This window comes from Cynocephalus volans, chromosome 3, assembly GCF_027409185.1.
Source record: "Cynocephalus volans isolate mCynVol1 chromosome 3, mCynVol1.pri, whole genome shotgun sequence".
Taxonomy (NCBI): Eukaryota; Metazoa; Chordata; class Mammalia; order Dermoptera; family Cynocephalidae; genus Cynocephalus; species Cynocephalus volans.
In genome coordinates, this window is record NC_084462.1 from 19,037,652 (window position 1) to 19,054,856 (window position 17,205).

At 42.3% G+C, this 17,205-nt stretch overlaps 1 protein-coding gene across 1 annotated transcript in view; it reads left to right on the plus strand.

The window, feature by feature from the left end:
* SDK1 (sidekick cell adhesion molecule 1) overlaps nt 1-17,205 on the plus strand; it is a 983,203-nt gene that overhangs the window by 713,732 nt on the left and 252,266 nt on the right. Inside the window, exons 6-9 of the mRNA XM_063090679.1 lie at nt 1,345-1,456; nt 2,137-2,327; nt 10,396-10,479; nt 14,304-14,498. Of these exons, the coding sequence (XP_062946749.1) occupies nt 1,345-1,456; nt 2,137-2,327; nt 10,396-10,479; nt 14,304-14,498 (582 nt within the window). The remainder of the gene's footprint in view (nt 1-1,344; nt 1,457-2,136; nt 2,328-10,395; nt 10,480-14,303; nt 14,499-17,205) is intronic.

Consider the following 17,205-nt stretch of genomic DNA (forward strand, 5'->3'; position numbering starts at 1 on the left):
ATCATGTAATCAATGTTCAATTTTTTAAAAAAAATTAAGTTGCTGGTTCTGCCTGCATTAAGCTTTTTTCTTTTTCTTTTTGAATTTGCTTGCACCTTCAACACAAAAATCATGTACTGCTTAGGTCATGAAAGCCAGAACATAGAGCTCGGAAATTAGGGTTGATAAGAGGCCAGTCCTCTCCTTCCTGTTGTTTCCTCTTAGTGGTCCTAACCCCACTGCCTGCCCGGCACACTAGAACCTTTTGTTTGCTAGAGTTCTCCTTAGCTGCTCACAATAGTGGCAGGTCTCTTCAGCATGAAGTACTAGATGAAACATTTTGCATTTGCAGTCATTTAAATTTATTTTTATTTCCAGTCTCTTATATCTTCACCCTTTATTGAAATCCCTGTTCTAGAAATGTTTGATTGGTCTTCATTTTCCCTAAATAAGCAGTAGTAAAGTGTACTGTGGATAGTTTAATTTTGCTGTTAAATGTATTTTAGAGAAAAGTGGCAAAAATGTGTCATATTTTTTTCTCCCTTGTCACCAGCAGTATGAGCTAAATTACTTATAGTTTGATACTCACAAAACAGAGAAGGATTCAGGATATTTACTTTTCACAAAAGAAAAAGGGATTGAGGGCCAACTCCGTGGCTCATTCGGGAGAGTACGGCGCTGGGAGCACTGAGGCCGCGGGTTCGGATCCTATATAAGGATGGCCGGTGCGCTCACTGGCTGAGCATGGTGTGGGCGACACCATGCCAAGGGTTACGATCCCCTTACTGGTCACCAAAAAAAAAAAAAAAAAAGGATTGAAACTGAACACTTTGTTAATTGAATGTATTTGCTCCAGGGAGCCACTTCTGGGCCCTAATAAGAAAGTCTGCAGCTTCCCAGTGATACCCATGCCTAGCAGAGTGCCTGACACATAAAATGTTTGCAGAATTGCAAATTTGAAAGTAGTGGATAGACTAGGTATCTCAATAAGTGAATTCTTAAATCAATAATAAGTAAATAAAGTCAGCAAACATTTTGGAAAATGCTGAGCAGTTTAGAGCCTCTTAGCCACAGGATACACTGAGCAGTAGCATAATGCTCCCGGTTACTATGAGTTCTAGTTACAGGCTGTGGATTCCACCAGAGGAGACCGGCTATGCTTAGATCCCAGCTCCTATGGCCTGATAAAGTCCAGTGACAATGACCATACCCCACGGTTCCTCATAGAGAGTTTGGGTAGGATCATGAGATTCAGGAATTCTTACCAGTGTGGCTTGACAAGGTCCTTCATTTGTCATATTCCAATCATCCCATCTTGTATACTTAATGAGGGTTCTATGGATGTTTTCATTTTCTCTGCCATAGGAGATATCGACACACCTGAAACCATGGCCCCCGTCATTGTGGTTCCCCCAGGCAACAGAAGTGTGGTGGCTGGGTCCAGTGAGATCACCTTGGAATGCATAGCCAGTGCCAGGTATGAGATATGCTTTCTTCCTAGGAATACCAGTCATTACTTTGTGATGAGAGAATGATGGAAGGACAATGACGCATGTGGCTTACTGCTCTAACAGTGGTCTTGTTTGTCCAGATGCACTATAAGCACAGCATATAGGAAGATCAGGAACTGGATGTGGCAACTTTCCCAAAGCCTCCTATAGCAATAGGTTTGTGCTTTTCAATTTAGCCATGGGTGGCCTCCTCTGAGATTCTAGCTAGGGAGGAGAGAGGAGTGAAGCCTCTAGGTAGCCAAGGAAAGAGTTAATTGCACTTCTCCTCTGTAGTCCTAGGTGTTCTCTGCCTGGTTAGTATTTGCTCCAGAATCAAGTTTGTATGATCATGCTTCCCATGTAGCTGCATCCCTAGTAGTATTTATTTTAAACATTCTTTTCTTGAGCAAATGGAATCATTAGCACTTATGGTCCATTGCTGCTGCAATTAGCTATCCTTGCTCAATAGCCCTTGAGCAGAATGTATTGCTGATGGGTGCTGTAAGGGAATAGAGTTATATCTGGATTGATTTTTACATGTCCATTGTTCAACTCACCATAGTTCCTGGTAGAATTAGCTTTGTCAAGCTTGTGCTGAATGCCTGAAATTATTATCGCCATCCACATGATTCACAATTATTGTCACTGATGCCCTTTATTCTCACAGGCCTGTGGAAGAGCTGAGTGTGAACTGGAAGAGAAATGGAGTGAGAATCACCAGTGGACTCCACAGCTTTGGGAGACGCCTCACCATCAGCAACCCAACATCAGCGGACACGGGGGCATACATCTGCGAGGCGATGCTGAGCGGGAGCGCTTTTGAGCCAGCTACAGCGAAGGCCTTTCTTTCCATCGTAGGTAATGCTCGCAGCAGTAAATGGTATTGTCAGCATCCTTGATAGCATCCCCACACTGACACTTCTGTGGAAACAACATAACACCTCTCTCACCCACTTTATTCTTAACTCACAAATAGAGGTGAGATTGAGCTTATCTTCCAAATTCATCCTGTTCTTCTTTTCCAAGAATATAAGTCCATTAAATCCAAAGTGTTGATGTTCTGAATGCTTCCAAGAAATGTTCTAATGAATATTTCCAATCATAAAGCTTGGGAAATAGAGTGGTAAATCCTTGTCTTATGTCTCACATTCCCATCCTAGCCTCTATGCCACTGACCTTTCCTATAACTCTTGGCTATTGTCATCAGTGTTCAGTAATTATTCTATTATTGTTCTTATTTTTTGACCCAGAAAAAAGTTAAAAACTATTCGATTTTACCTTTTGTTAAACTAAAAAATGAGAAGAGAGATGCTTCCTAAAAATGGGCAAAGTACTATTCCTGAACCAAGGAGAGTAAGGAGATAAAATTAAGTACATTTAAATTGCCTAGCTCTAAATACTGGAAAATATTGGTGTTTAGAAAGTGTGTGTTGTATAGGGGCTAAGAAAATCCTAAATTTATTATCAGATTATGATAAGATTACATTAAATTGTGAGGCAAGTACTTTTATTCCTTTCGTTTTTCCAGTCACTGTCATACATTTATTCTTCTTAAGTGGCTGTGCTCACTGTTGCAGTGACCTGTCTTCCTCAGTGGTAGCCACTGCTGACAAGACAGTGCATCAGAAGTCCATTCTAGGAAGGAGAATCTCTACTTTGTCTCTCCACTTTGGAAATAAGGGGACTTGAGAACAGGAGAGGTCAAATACGAAGAAGACCTTCAGAGAGCAATAGCTCCTTAAATAATATATTTTGCAGTTTGCCACTTTTCAAAATCAGAAAAAAATAAAAGCTTGTATTTTCCTATAAAATTAGTAAGGGTATCAAGGAATACTGCATAAAAGGCAGTTTGCCTTGAACATGTCACATTCCTTTAAATCATTAGCAATGGCTTTGTGCCTTGAATATGACTCTGCTAAACACAATGCAAAGCAAGTCTATCAGCCCCTCTGAAAGAAGTGTAGGAGTGCTAAAAGTATCAGAGAAAGCAGGATTCGAGTCACAAATCATTGCTGATTCTACACCAGGGATCTGAGCTGGTTCTTTTACTGCTTTTCTCATCCGTAGTTTTGCTATAGATGTAAATACCATATCCCATTCTCTGCAAAGACTTTTTCATCAAGGTTGATCTATAGCTATATAAGCACAGCACATTATAGATTGAACCAAAATTAAAATTTGTAATGTGTAAATCTCTATTAGACAGGACTATATTGTGTTAAAACATTTTAAGGTAATTTAAACAACAGAAGAAATTTATCTCCCTATAAACTAGAATGTTTGTTTCAATCATAATTCCTTTTTAAAATATTTAAATCTATCCTACAAACTTTGGTTTTGCATTTATATCTGAATCCAAAGCAAATTGCTTTTGTGTTCTCTGGAGTTACCATCTCTCTGTGCTCTGACTTTTAAAGGTATAGTAACACACTTCACTTCTTTATGATATTGATTTAAATCCCCTCTTTTTCAAAAGAATTTTCCGTGACAGGTAGGATTTTGTGGTTGGATCATACTAGAAAAGCCCTGAAGAGAGTGTCTCTGTCAATTCAGAAGATCATAACCCCATGCCCAGCCACCATGGAGGGATCCTCAGGAAACATTACCAATTTCACAGGGCTGTCACCAGTGGAGCTTTGAAAAGAGCTATTGATATGAACATGCAGATGAAAGAAAGCAGAAACAAATTGGCTCCCAATTACTTTAATTTCATACGGATGAGACAAGACAGAATAGTTTTGGCTGTTTACTCCACCTGTCAACCTCCCTGCTGTACTGCTTAATTTCTGTCGTTTAAACAGGAACAGAGAGGTCTGATTCCAGGCAGTACTGTGCCTGCGGAAAGGTCTGTGTGACTGATTCCCCACTACTGCACGATCAGCCAGCCTCCATGTAGTGCTGCTTAATAAGCTTTCTTCTTCTCTTGACCTTCCCCTCTATGCTCTCCTTGACCACCTCCCTTGCTACCCCCATACCACACAATCCTACATACTCTACATGGCTGCTCTCTTCCCTGAATACACTAAGGCAGCAACCCAGCATGTTCCCTCACCCTTCCTGCCTCAGTGCGTGACTTCCGACTGCTGGCACCTTCATTTCCTTCCTGGAAGTGTTCTCTGGCCACTGCAGCTAACTTTGCCCACTGTAGTAGGCTGGCAGTGCTGGGGGTTAACACCCCAGGATCAGCCCTCAGAGTCTGATGGGAGCTGGCAGATAAATACCCACGCTCCGTCACCCCTTATGGGTGGGGATATAATTCGGAGGTTGTGTTGTACACTGGCTTTCAGAGTTTCCCCAGTGGGGTGAAACTCCAGTTGCCCACAGTGAGAGCTACCTTGATAACATGTGCTTTTCAGCTGACCTCCCAATTCCCCTAATGGTGTTTCTGTCACCTCCCAAATAAACTATTGGCATCAAACCTTGTCTCAGGGATTGCTTCTGGGGGAGCCAACGCAAGACTTGGGTCATGTTCTTTCAGACCCTTGAGCATCTGCTCGTGCCTGTGCTTGGTATGAGTGCCCTTCTACCCCTAGGTACCACCTCACCTGGTTAGTGAAATGTGTATATCCCTCAAGACTCCTCTCACTCATTGCCTCTGCTGTGACTCTCTGGGACTTTTTGCCAGAGAGAGGACTGATTCTCTCTCAGCTGTGGCCTCATAGCATCTGGGATACATGGAGGGGCAGTGTTGTGTGACGTGTAATTGTATGGGCTTTGGAGACAGAACCGGGTTCACATTCGTACTGCACCATTCACTGGCTTGAACAAGTGTCTTTGCCTCTGTCAGCCTCAGTTTCCACATCCATAAAATAGAGACAATGTAGATAAAAAAAATGATATCAGCTCAAATTGTGACAATTAAGTGAACTAATTTGTGTCACAGAAGCACTAAAATGGCGGCTTTATTTGCTGTTGACATAACTCTCTGATAATGTATGTCTCATTGCATTAGTTATTTACCAATAATCAGTTACATGACACACATTTTTCATATTTACTGTCTCTGAAATAGGGATGTACCTCACAATCCATAAAAGCATTTTTTTCTTTCTTGGGGATGAATAAAATGATGATGCCTCTTATCAACGACTGCAGCATCTTGGATTCAGTGAGCAGCTGTGTGTGCATCTTCCCCTCCAGGACAACAGATTCAATGTTTTCTCCTCATCACACACAGAGCACTGCCATCTGCAAGCGTGCCCTGTTCCTGTCCTGTGTGTGTCCTGCCACACAGCTCTTTTGTGCCCGCTCAGAAACTTGGAGGGTGAGAGTAGCCATTGTACAGAGCTAGCTCTCAAATTATTCCGACAGTTACGTACAAATCCTTCAGAAATTCAAATACCTTAACTATTACTAAAATAACAAATTACTTATAGCATCTCTTGGATGAACCACTACCACAATTGAGTTCTTCTTTAGGTATACTATAAGGCCTTCTAGAGCTGAAACTGCACACCTCTTAAATGTCCGCATACCAACATAAAATAAATTTCTTCCTTCCTTCCATCCATCCTCTTACTTCCTTTCCCCCACTTACTATAAAAATATGTATTTAGTTTTACATCTCAGACACTGAGCTGGGTGTTGGGGACAGTAGAGTGAAGAAGTAGCCCCAGTCCCAGCCATAAAGAATTTTTGTATGGAAGACAGTCCTTTCACAAGGCAATTATAATACAGCTCAGCGAGTGCTCAGATGGTGGGACGCACAGTGTCACTGGGCAGGTGTGGGGGGTGGAGGCTTCCCTGGCTCACGGGAGAGGAAACCAGAAAAGCTTTGCAGAAGGTGAACACTTGAACTGAATTTTGAAGGTTGAGTCAAAATTTTCCAACAAGACAAAGTTGAGAAAGACATCCCATGTAGAGGGAATAGAATGGATACATTACTTTTGTATTGCTATTGTGAGAACTTACCACAAATTTAACAGCTTAAAATAATGCAAATTTATAAATCACAATTATATAGGTCAGAAATTGGGGTGGGCTCAGCTGGTTTTCTGTTTCAGGTCTCACAAGGCTACAATAAAGGTTTTGACTGGCTTGGGCTCTTATCTGGAGGCGCTGTGGGGGAATCCAGTGCCAGGCTTCTTCAGGTTGTTAGCAGAATTAGGTTCATGTGGTTGTGGGACTGGCTGCTGACCAGGGTCATTCTCTGATTCTAGAGGCTACCACATCCCTGGCTTGTGGGCACCTTCATCTCCAAAGCCAGCAGCAGTAGGCCAAATCCTTTTCACACTTGGAATCTCTCTGCCCTCCCTTCTGCCTTGTTTCTCCTGCTTCCAGCTAGAGAAAGTTCTCTGCTTTTAAGGGCTCATGTGATTAGAACTGGGCCCATCCAGGTAATCCAAGACAATTTCTCTAATCCCATCTGCAAAGTCCCTCTTGCCACATATTCATAGCATATTCATAGGTTCCAGGGATTTGGGTATGGACATCTCTGGGTGTCATCCTGCCCACCACAGTGGACAAAGACAACCAAGTGTGGTCAGTGATGGCAAGCCAAAGGCAAAGCATGGGATTTGCTGGTCCCTGAGATGGGCATTCTGGAAGGGAAGGGAAGACAGACCAGGGAGCATCTTTGGGTCTTTTGGTAATCTCCAGTCAGAACAAGCTTTGTAGCTCAGAAACCATAGCCCACCATCAGGGACAGGAACACACGATAAGTCCTCAGTGTGCATGGGCTGTCTCTACCATGGCTGCCTCCCATGGGCCAGAACCCACACTTTGTCACCCTGGCATTTTGGAGAGTAGGGGGATTTGATAGAGGTAGATGTGGGCCCTTCCTGGGAGGTATCCCCACTTCCATTTCTGAGATTGGACAACTGGAGGCTTGTGCTGATCCTGCAGGCAGCTGGCGCGGGCTGAGCAGTGAGGTAGATGACCAGCCTCTTCTGGCCTTTCCTCGACACTCTGAATTCACACAGGGCATGAGAACCTTTTCCTGATGTCTTCATATTGTTTCAAGAGAGATAGAAGTATTCGTTTCAATCCCTAGTTTTGCTGGCTGCAGTCGGGATCAATTTTTAAAAATCCAACCTGAGCCTGTGCTGGCAGTGGACCCTTTCTAGACAGAATTGTCGCTGATTGGCTAAGACATGTACTCACCCCCTTACCCTTTGAAGATTAAGTGGTTGATAAAGTCTATGCACAAGATGACTTATTCCCCACTGTTCAATTTACAGTCTTTCCATGGTTGATATGCCTGGTATTTTCCCTCACTTTTTTTCTTTATAGCAGCCCATGTGTTAAAAAAAGTATCTGGGTGTGAGGAGAAAAATCTTCCAAGCACCTGCTGAGTTAGGATAATACAAAACGTCAGCAGTGAGGGAAACTGTAACCTGTAAAAAGGTGAGGGAAATTATATCACGAAGATCAGAAGTCGCATGGCCCTGTAGACCCTTCAGGGCCGTTGGCAGCTCCAGGCCTACTCTGCTGGCTCAGCCACCTGGAAAATTTTCTGGCAAGGTAAGAGCATCAACAACGAACAAACATGTTCTGCCCCTGCCACTCCTGGCCTTCCTAGTTTTGAGCTAGTGAAACCTCCCTGGGTATTAGTTCCTGCAAGCACTGGCAAGCTGCCCTTCCAGACCCAGGTGGCATGGTGTGTGCAAAGCCCACATGATAACTGGCTGGGGTGGGGAGATGATAATGCTCAGAAAGGACGGCTTTTCGGCGACGCTCCCGCCGCGGGTTCGGATCCTATATAGGAATGGCCGGTGCACTCACTGGCTGAGTGCCGGTCACGAAAAAGACAAAAAAAAAAAGAAAGGACGGCTTTGGCCAGGCCTGAAGGTCCCTAATGCACGTCTCAGCCCCAGAACCATGTGCTTGCTCTGCCCACTCCAGCTTTGGTTCACTGTGTGGAGTACCCTGTCTGTGACCCCAGCTAGGTCCCTCCCTGGCACTTGGAGGAAGCTGTGGGGCATTGTGCCAGACAGCATGTGTAATCATACCTCGGGGAGAGCAGTCTGGTCCTGTAGGTGCTTACTATTTACATATATAGATTTTATATTATCAAAGTGTAACTCAGATGAATCTCGAGGGAATTATGCTGAGTGAAAAAAGCCAATTCCAAAGGTTAAATATTGTATGATCCCATTTATATAACATTCTTGAAATGACAGACTTATGAAAATAGAGAACAGATTAGTGATTTCCAGGAGTTAGGGATTGGGGCTCAGGGTGGGCATGGTTATAGGAGGGCAACATCCTTGTGATAATGGGCCCATTCTGTATCTTAATGTGGTGGTGGACACATGAGCCTGTTATGTGACAACATTGCACAGAACTAAACTCTCTCTCTCTCTCTCTCTCTCACACACACACACACACACACAGGAGCACAAACAAAACTGGGGAGATCTGAATAAAATAGGTTGATTTTATCAATATCAACATCCTAGTTGCCATACTGTACTATAGTTTGATTTTTCTGTATTATTTTTTACAACTGCATGGGACCCTACAGTTATCTAAAAATAAAATGTTTAACTATAAAAAGGGAAACTATAATCAATCATAAGCAAATGTTGATATTTGTCATGATTTTTTCCTTTTTCCCTCATATCCCTTTAATCAGATCATGATGGTAGATATTGACTTTAGCATTCACTGATGAATGTGGGGCATGACCTGCACACAAAGGCCTTGACAGGATGCAGCTCCTGTGTAGTTAGAACATAAATAATGTGCTATCATTATTATTGAGTAAGGAAATGTGACTGAAGGGGGGATATTATGAGTGTGCAATGAAGACCAGCTTGAAAATGTAGATATAAATCTTTGCAGTATTTCTTTAGACCCGGTCTGTACACACAAAAAACTAAGCAGAGGATTCTGCTTCCATCTAGTGAATTTGCAGCCACCTCCTCAGCTGGAGTGGATAATTCAGGCAGATTGTTTCTGCTTGAGTGGTCCAGGTAATTGCAGAATTGATACCTAACTTTGCCTCCATTTAGAAACCTTCAGCCTTTTCTCCTTAATCATTTCTTTGAAATGCTAAGTTTTCATTTCTTTTTCCTCTTTTAGGTTCCACCCTGTTTTAAAGATACAGTCAATATAGGAGTCATGCCAAGCTATATTATCCACATTCAGCACAATTACAAAGAAAATAAATCACTCTGGAAGATAGTTCCCAGAAATTAATTATCACTTAGAAAGTGAATACAACAGCCTTTTGTTATCATGATAATGAAATCACTACCACCTTAATACTTGAGGAACTTGGCCATGCCTCTATTGAATTTCTGCTGAATAATCTGAGAAAAATTTTGCAATTTACTCTCCAAGGAAACTCACTGTTTAATACAACCACTATTTTTTTGTTGTTGAACAAGCAAGTGGAGTATCTAATGATATACAAGTGGTTAAGGGTTTCCTTTGCTACTAAAGATGGATGAAAGCCCCCTGCCTTTTTTTCCTTGGCTATTATTTTGCATTCCACTGAAGTATTAAATCTATATTTTGGAGAAGAAGAACTGCTAAGATTTTTTAAAATGTGTTAATAGGTTGCACTGTTCCCTGATACAGGCCTGGTGCCTTGCCGGCACTTTATTTGACATGCTTCATGAGTTGCTGTTTAGTTTAGATACTGAAGCAAACTAGCCTGTAAAATACGGTGCTGTAAATATAATCCTTTATGAACCTCTTGGGATAGTCATCCTAAAATGTGGATTAAGATATTCTATGATTCAAGCCCATAAAGTGAAAAGTAGCCATCGCCCTGAGTAGTAATTTGCTTTCTGAAACCTTAGAATATAAATTGCCTTTGGCCTCTGCTCACTGAATTCTGAGTTTGTGTGTATGATGGCAACTAATGATGAAGTTTTAAAAAATAGTTTTTAAAAGGAGCTCAAACTATTTTAGGCTATCATGGTCTTTGATATATCCTTCTTTTGCTTAGGGGCCATTTTTTTTTTCTTGTTTAAAGAGCCACCATATTTTACTGCTGAACCCGAGAGTCGGATTTTAGTAGAAGTGGAAGAAACCGTGGACATCATGTGTCAAGCTATGGGTGAGTCTGGAAAGGCTCTTGAAGAAGGAGCCATGATTTGGCGGAATGAAAATTATGTTTTTCCAGGGCAGAATGTTTATTGTTTTAGGGAGACATTGAGAGTGATGGTTAAGAACAGACTTTGGGGTGGAGTAGAACTCAGTGACTGTTGTGTGACCTTGGAGAAGGTGTTTGACCTTGCTGAGGTTTTGCTTCCTTATCTGTAAAACAGGTAAGTATTACTAAAGGGGTGGTAATATTTACCCAAGAGAACAAAAAGTAGGGCTTAACCACATCCATACCAAGCAGAGAGAGGACGTAGTCATGTTCTGTTGACTCCCCTTCAAATGCTCTGATTCCAGAAGAACATGACCCCCCTAGACTTGGGACAGAAAATTCATTCTTATCCATGGAGTGATTGGGACTGGTGACCAAATCTGTTCTGTAGGAAGAGAGATTATTTTGTATTTTTTGAATAGGAAATTTTCCTATTTTTCTGCCTTTTCAGCTTTGGGTCTATCAATTCTTCCTTTGTTATTAAGGTAATCCCAACTCTCTTCCCCGTGTCTTTATTGCTAGCTGCCCAAGGTCGCCATTTCCTGTCAGGCAGCACAGGTAGTTATATAAAACCCCCTAACAGAGACAGGCTTTCCAAGGCAATTTCATTAGTAAAACCTGTGTTTGTATTCTGGCAACTGTCAATAAATGAAAAACAATCCTTTCTTTTTTGTTTATACCTGTCCCTCTTAAGGATGGGTATTTTCTTCTACCCCCTACGAGATTGGAGGACAAGGATTAACACCAATTTTATAAATCTTCAAAACAGCTCCATAAGAGAGATATTATTATCTCACTGTACACATATGAAAACCAAGCCTTAGAAAGCAAGCTTATATAACCTGCTCAAAGCACAGAGATGTGAAGATCAAATGAGATACTTCTGTAAAATCATTGCCCAGTGTCTGGCTTGTAGGAATTGCTCAGTAAGTACTGGGTAAGTAACTTACCGAGGGTCACATGGTAATGGAGACACGATCCAAACCCCAAAACATCAGCTACCAAAGCACATGCTCTTGCCAGGACACCTGGCTTCTCCCAGAGCTGAGGCCCTGGGACTTAGAACCAATACCATTTATCTGTAGGTACAACCTTGTGGATGTCATTTTTCTTTTCTGAAAATAAATGATGTGTCATTCTGAATAGTGTTGATGGCAAAGGCAGTGATCAGCCTCTGGCCAGAAGTCCCTTCCTCCCTATCTACTGAGGTTTGTGTAGCAACCACTCCTGCCTACAGAACTTGTTTCACAGAAGTTCTTGTACTCAGCTCCTGGTCAACTCACAATGGCTGCTATCTGTTCTGTGTCTGTTCTTCTCTGCTCTAGCTCTACTAAGATGGCCTCAAGGGAGGGGGAGAAAAGGATGAGAGAAGAGTAATATGAATTTTAAATGAAAATGTTTTCCTTACTGTGGTTGCATTGTTCTCCTTCTTGTATAAATGCCAGCTTCTTTAGGCCAACAACTCTGTGAATGTGAAGCTATAAAATATTTAAAGTGCTAATATTTTAGAAATAAGAGTACACAATACTGCAGAGGGTAAGATTGCTGTTTATGACATTAAATTGCTTCAAAATAGATATACTACCAGTTCCCTATGCTAACAATTACTTTTCAATAAATGACAATCTTAAACTCTCCCTTTGACAAGAGAATGCTTTTTTTTTTTTGCATGATTTCTACAGGGTAAACTGCTAATTAAGTATAGACTTACATATTAAGCAGTTCTTTCAACATTGCACTGCCATCGTATAATTTACTGCTTTCTTTTAATTTTGACAATGAAACTAAAGCAGCATGTGAAGTGGTCATTCTTTATGAAAGCTACATCATTTAATTGCTATTATGAGATTTTACATGAATTGGTTATGCTTTTATCTTGAAGTGGATTTTTTTAAATATCCTCATTTAATGAAAAGTGACTGGAAACATAATTAAGGTAAAGAACAGAATCTGAGGATATATTATCTTGAAATATTCCAAGACATTAACTTTATACATTAAGGTAGACGTCTTGTACCTACCTACATAGCATCTTAAACGAAGGGATTTTGGTGTGCTTTCCACTGAGTCTGTTTTTTATTTAACTCCATTTTATATTTAGGGAAATTGAGATTCAGAACCATCTGAGATTTAGAACTAAGTCTAGATATTTCCTCATTTTTCCATGGGCCCATAACAGATGACAGGTGTACATATGCCTACCATATTTCTGGACTTTGTTATCTTGTGTGCTATGGTCTAGTTCTATGTAGAGCCTCTGCTCTACCCAATTTACCCTTCTTGGGTGGGCTCGACTCTCCTTGACGTCGGGAAGGGTCAAGGAGAAGTCTCCAAGGAAGCAGTCTTCCACTATTGCTAGTCACACTAGCCACCCGGAGCAGTTGCCAAGAGAAGGAGCCTAGTGCTTCCCTGGTCAGGGCTTGTCGCAGCCCACCAGGGAGAACAGTATGGCAGCATTCATTCATCAATGCCTGGGTTATACGTACTGATCGCAGCCGCATAGGGGATAAGCAACAGAGGTCCTCATGCTCTCACACTGAGGGCAGTCCCTTTCATTTACAACCCTGGTTCTGCCCCCTGACAGCTTATCTTTTGTCCACCATGTATATCCCTCCCACACCCAACCCTCAACCTCTTTAAGGGTGGAGCTGGCTAGACCATGTGTAGCTCTACCCTCATTGACTTGGGCCTTGTTTCTTGATGTAATGCTGTTGAGATGAGGAAGGAGCCACTAGGAGTGGCACTGTGCATTTAGTGGCACTGACCCTCCTGTCCTCTGGGTCTAACTCTTCGCACGTTCTTGGCTCACTCCACTCTGGGGTACAAGAATGGAGTCACCCTGCAGCCCCTCCTTCTCATCTTTCTGTACTTGCATCTGTCTTATGGACCAAGTCAACTTTTCCTATGTCCACAGTGTAATTCCTCGGACCGGCCCGTGGCTCACTCGGGAGAGTGCGGTGCTGATAACACCAAGGCCCCGGGTTCGGATCCCATATAGGGATGGCCGGTTGGCTCACTGGCTGAGCGTGGTGCTGACACAGTGTAATTCCTCTTATGTCTCCTCAACCTCTAGCCAAATCCATCTATTATACTTGTTACTTAATACAATAAGTCACTTCTCTGACACAGTAGATTTCCATTAAGGCCAGTGATAGCCAACTCCTTCGACAGAGGGTATTTAAAAACGACACTCATTTTTATTGTTGTTAGTTGTAATAATGAATAATGATACTATCCATTGAAAGCATAAGAGTTGTATGTGTATGTATGCGTGTGTATATATATATATATATATATATAAGCACGTCTAATCCTTGCAGCCTTTTTAGATCACGAGGATTACTTCCTTACCCGTATATGAGGGAGCAGAGAGATAGGTAAATTATTCTGCCCAAGACCTGCTCCCTGCCTCCTGCCTTCATGACCCCGTACCCGAGCTTTCCTGTGCAGTGACAGAATTGGGCACTACAGACCAGCAGAGAGACCTTTATCTCCATCTGAATACTGAAGTCACTCATAGTTGGAATCTTTCTTTCCACCAAGAGCACAAACTTGTGTAGGCTCAGAGAAGAGCTTGGGAGGAGCTGCAGCCCAAATGTCCAGAGTTCACTTCTGTTCTTCCTCTTAATGCTTCTTTGTGTTGATTCCTTCATATATGATGAGAAAAATAACTCCTTACAAAGTGGTTGAGAGAACTAACAGATGAGAAAATGCCTCTTAAAATACCACCATTTTAGCCTTTGAAACAGTTTTGCCTCAATCCTCATGAAAGGAATTCTCCTACACAGGGGTCCCTCTTCCCACCCTCCAGTGGTACAAGGATGCTGTCTCCATCAGCAAGCTCCAGAATCCTCGGTACAAAGTGCTCTCAAGTGGAGGCCTGCGCATCCAAAAGCTGCGTCCAGAGGACTCCGGGATCTTCCAGTGCTTTGCCAGTAATGAAGGAGGGGAGATCCAGACCCACACCTACCTGGATGTAACCAGTGAGTACTGCCTGTCAACAAAGCCAGACCTTCTGGACTGGGCTTTTAGGCCAGAGCTTCTGAACATCTCCCTATATGACACACACCAAAAATGGTAGTGTCTGTTCAGCCCCCTGAGGTAAATGGACAGGGTGATGTGGCCAGAGGTGACCAGCTGAGGAGGGCCACACCTCAGCCATACCCAGACCCATTTGTGGGTCCCATGGGGAAGCTCTGCAGAAGCCCATGAACAGTGAAGACACCCAGTTGTCTCCCCAATCCCTGGTGCCCTCCCTGTTCTTATGTAAGCCTTGGATTTTTCACCACTGAGCCCCCCCTTTTTCTTGAGAAGTAGGAAAAATTCCCCATTTTTCTGACAGAATTGGAAGAACTGTTGAGTGAATAGCTTACTCCTAATCTTTCTCTTTTGATCTTTTTTCCATTTTTATATTCATTCTCTATTTTAGTTTTATTGAACAATTGTAGTTCTTTTGTGAGTTTCTTTTATTATCCCATTAATAGAAATACCATGGCACTCCGTCTTTGAAAAATAAAATAAAGGTAAAGGTTTTCATTGTATCTGTGGATTTTCTTTTTAATCTCCCATAGTTGTAATATTGTTATTCTAAAATGAAGTGCAATTTAGTGATTATGGAATTATACCTTTCATGTTTGCCCTTTTGGAAGCAAAATGCCGATATCCTCAGGTGTGGGAGATATTTGAGAACGCAAATCCATGTCAGTGTGTGCATGGCTGATTCCTCTCATCAGCCAGAGCGTGTGACGAGACTGACAAAGTATTTAAAGATCCATATATATATTTTGGTAAACTAGGGGTTATTTTCTTGAACCTTGCCCAGGGGTCAAATTTGTCCTACAGTTCGAAGTGTAGGAAACCAATATTGCTTCAAGCTGTAGAAGCAATGTCAGGTACTTAAGCAAGAAACTGCATCTTGATCTATTAGAATTATTTAATGCCTATCCTGCAGTTGTGGGCCAGGATGTTCTGGGGCAGGGATTGGCAAGCTTTTTCTATAAAGGGATTGATAGTGAATATTTTAGGCTTTGAGGGACATGGTCTCTGTCACAACTACTCAATTTTGCTGTAGTAGCATGAAAGCAACCACAGATGATTCATAAGTGAATGGGAGTGGCTGTCTTCCAATAAAACTTTATTTACAAAAATAGGTGACAGGCTGGATTTGGCCCACAGGTTGTAGTTTGCCAGCTTCCACTCTGGTGCTCTAGTGAGAGAGCTAGGAATTAGAAGAGAAAGTGAGCTAGAGTACATTACTGAATTACTCTCAACCTCAGTTTTCTCATCTGTTAAAATGAGAGTAAAACCCAGCCCAGTTTACAGGGTTCTTATGAGAATGAAATTGGAAATTTAAATGAAAGTGCTACTTAAACTGGTTACCATGGCAATTGATCACACCATGAAAAATGATAATGATAATACTAAGTTATCTGTTCTCTAAGTACAGGGTTTTGCAAAATGAATTTATTTCAAATAGAAATACCTTTAAAGAGAGGAAAATGTGTGTTAAAAAATCAATGTTTATTCATTGATTTAGCAAATGGTTATTGAGCGTCTGTGTTGGACATTCTGGGTTAGGCTTTGGGAACACAGCTATGAGGAAGACAGGCAAGGTTCCCCAGCTTCCAGGACAGAGAGTCATGAGGGAGGAGAAATAAAGTAAAGGGCAAGACAACTTCAGCTAGCAATGAGTGCTGTAGAGAAATAGACCAGATGAGGCGACAGGGTGACCAGGGGAGTCTCTGTTAGACATGTGGTCAGGGAGGGTCTCTCTGAGGTGACATTTACGCTGAACCTGAAGGCAAAAAGGAGCTGGTCTTGTGAAATCTTTGGGACATAAATGTCATGGGGTGGGGGCAGACTGCAAATACCTTGCTCGCACATGTCCAAGTGAAGGGAGGCAGGTAGGATGGAGCCTGATGATGAGCAAGGCAGCTGTGGTAGGAAAGAGGTTAAGGCGACTAGCATGGGCTGGAGGGCCGAGGCTCAGCAGGAGAAGGCCTTAGGGAGCTTTGAGCTGGGGAAGGGCTTGAAGTAAATGGCTTCAAAAGAGACAGCTTCCAAAGAGCACCCAAAGGCTGGTGCGGCATCCACTGTGAGGCCAGAGCAGATGCACTGAGACCAGTTAGGAGGCCCCTGCATCACTAGGCACAGCCCAGGACTGAGATAGCTGCATGAGAGGTGGAGAGAAACGACCATCCAGCTTCAGGATGTGCTTTGGAGTCACTAAGACTTACCTGTGGTTTGTAGGGATTCCCGAAGGTGAAGGAAGAAGCAGGCAGCTTTGCCTCATTCTCCTTGAGTCCTGCCTCTTCTTTTTCTGGAGGGCATCAGCCCCAGGGGCTCGCACATGAGATCTGGGAGATGCAGATCACTGTTGTATAGGGATTGATGGTTTAATTGTTACCAGAGTAGCACAAAGTTAGGTGAGCCCTAGCTGAAACCAGCCCGGACTACATAAACAAGAAGAAACCCAACATTTGGGGCCCAGGACACCTCCCAGAAATTGACCTTTATTGAAGTCCCTGAAACCTGTTTATTTTAACTTTGAGAGCAGATCCTAGAAAGTCATCTTGGGGGTGACATTTTATATTCAAAAATTAGCTTTTTCTTTTATTTAAAGAACAAAAGCAGTTTGGCTTATCTAAATAAATGTCTCTTCTCTCTAACATTCATGTAAAACTGCTCCTC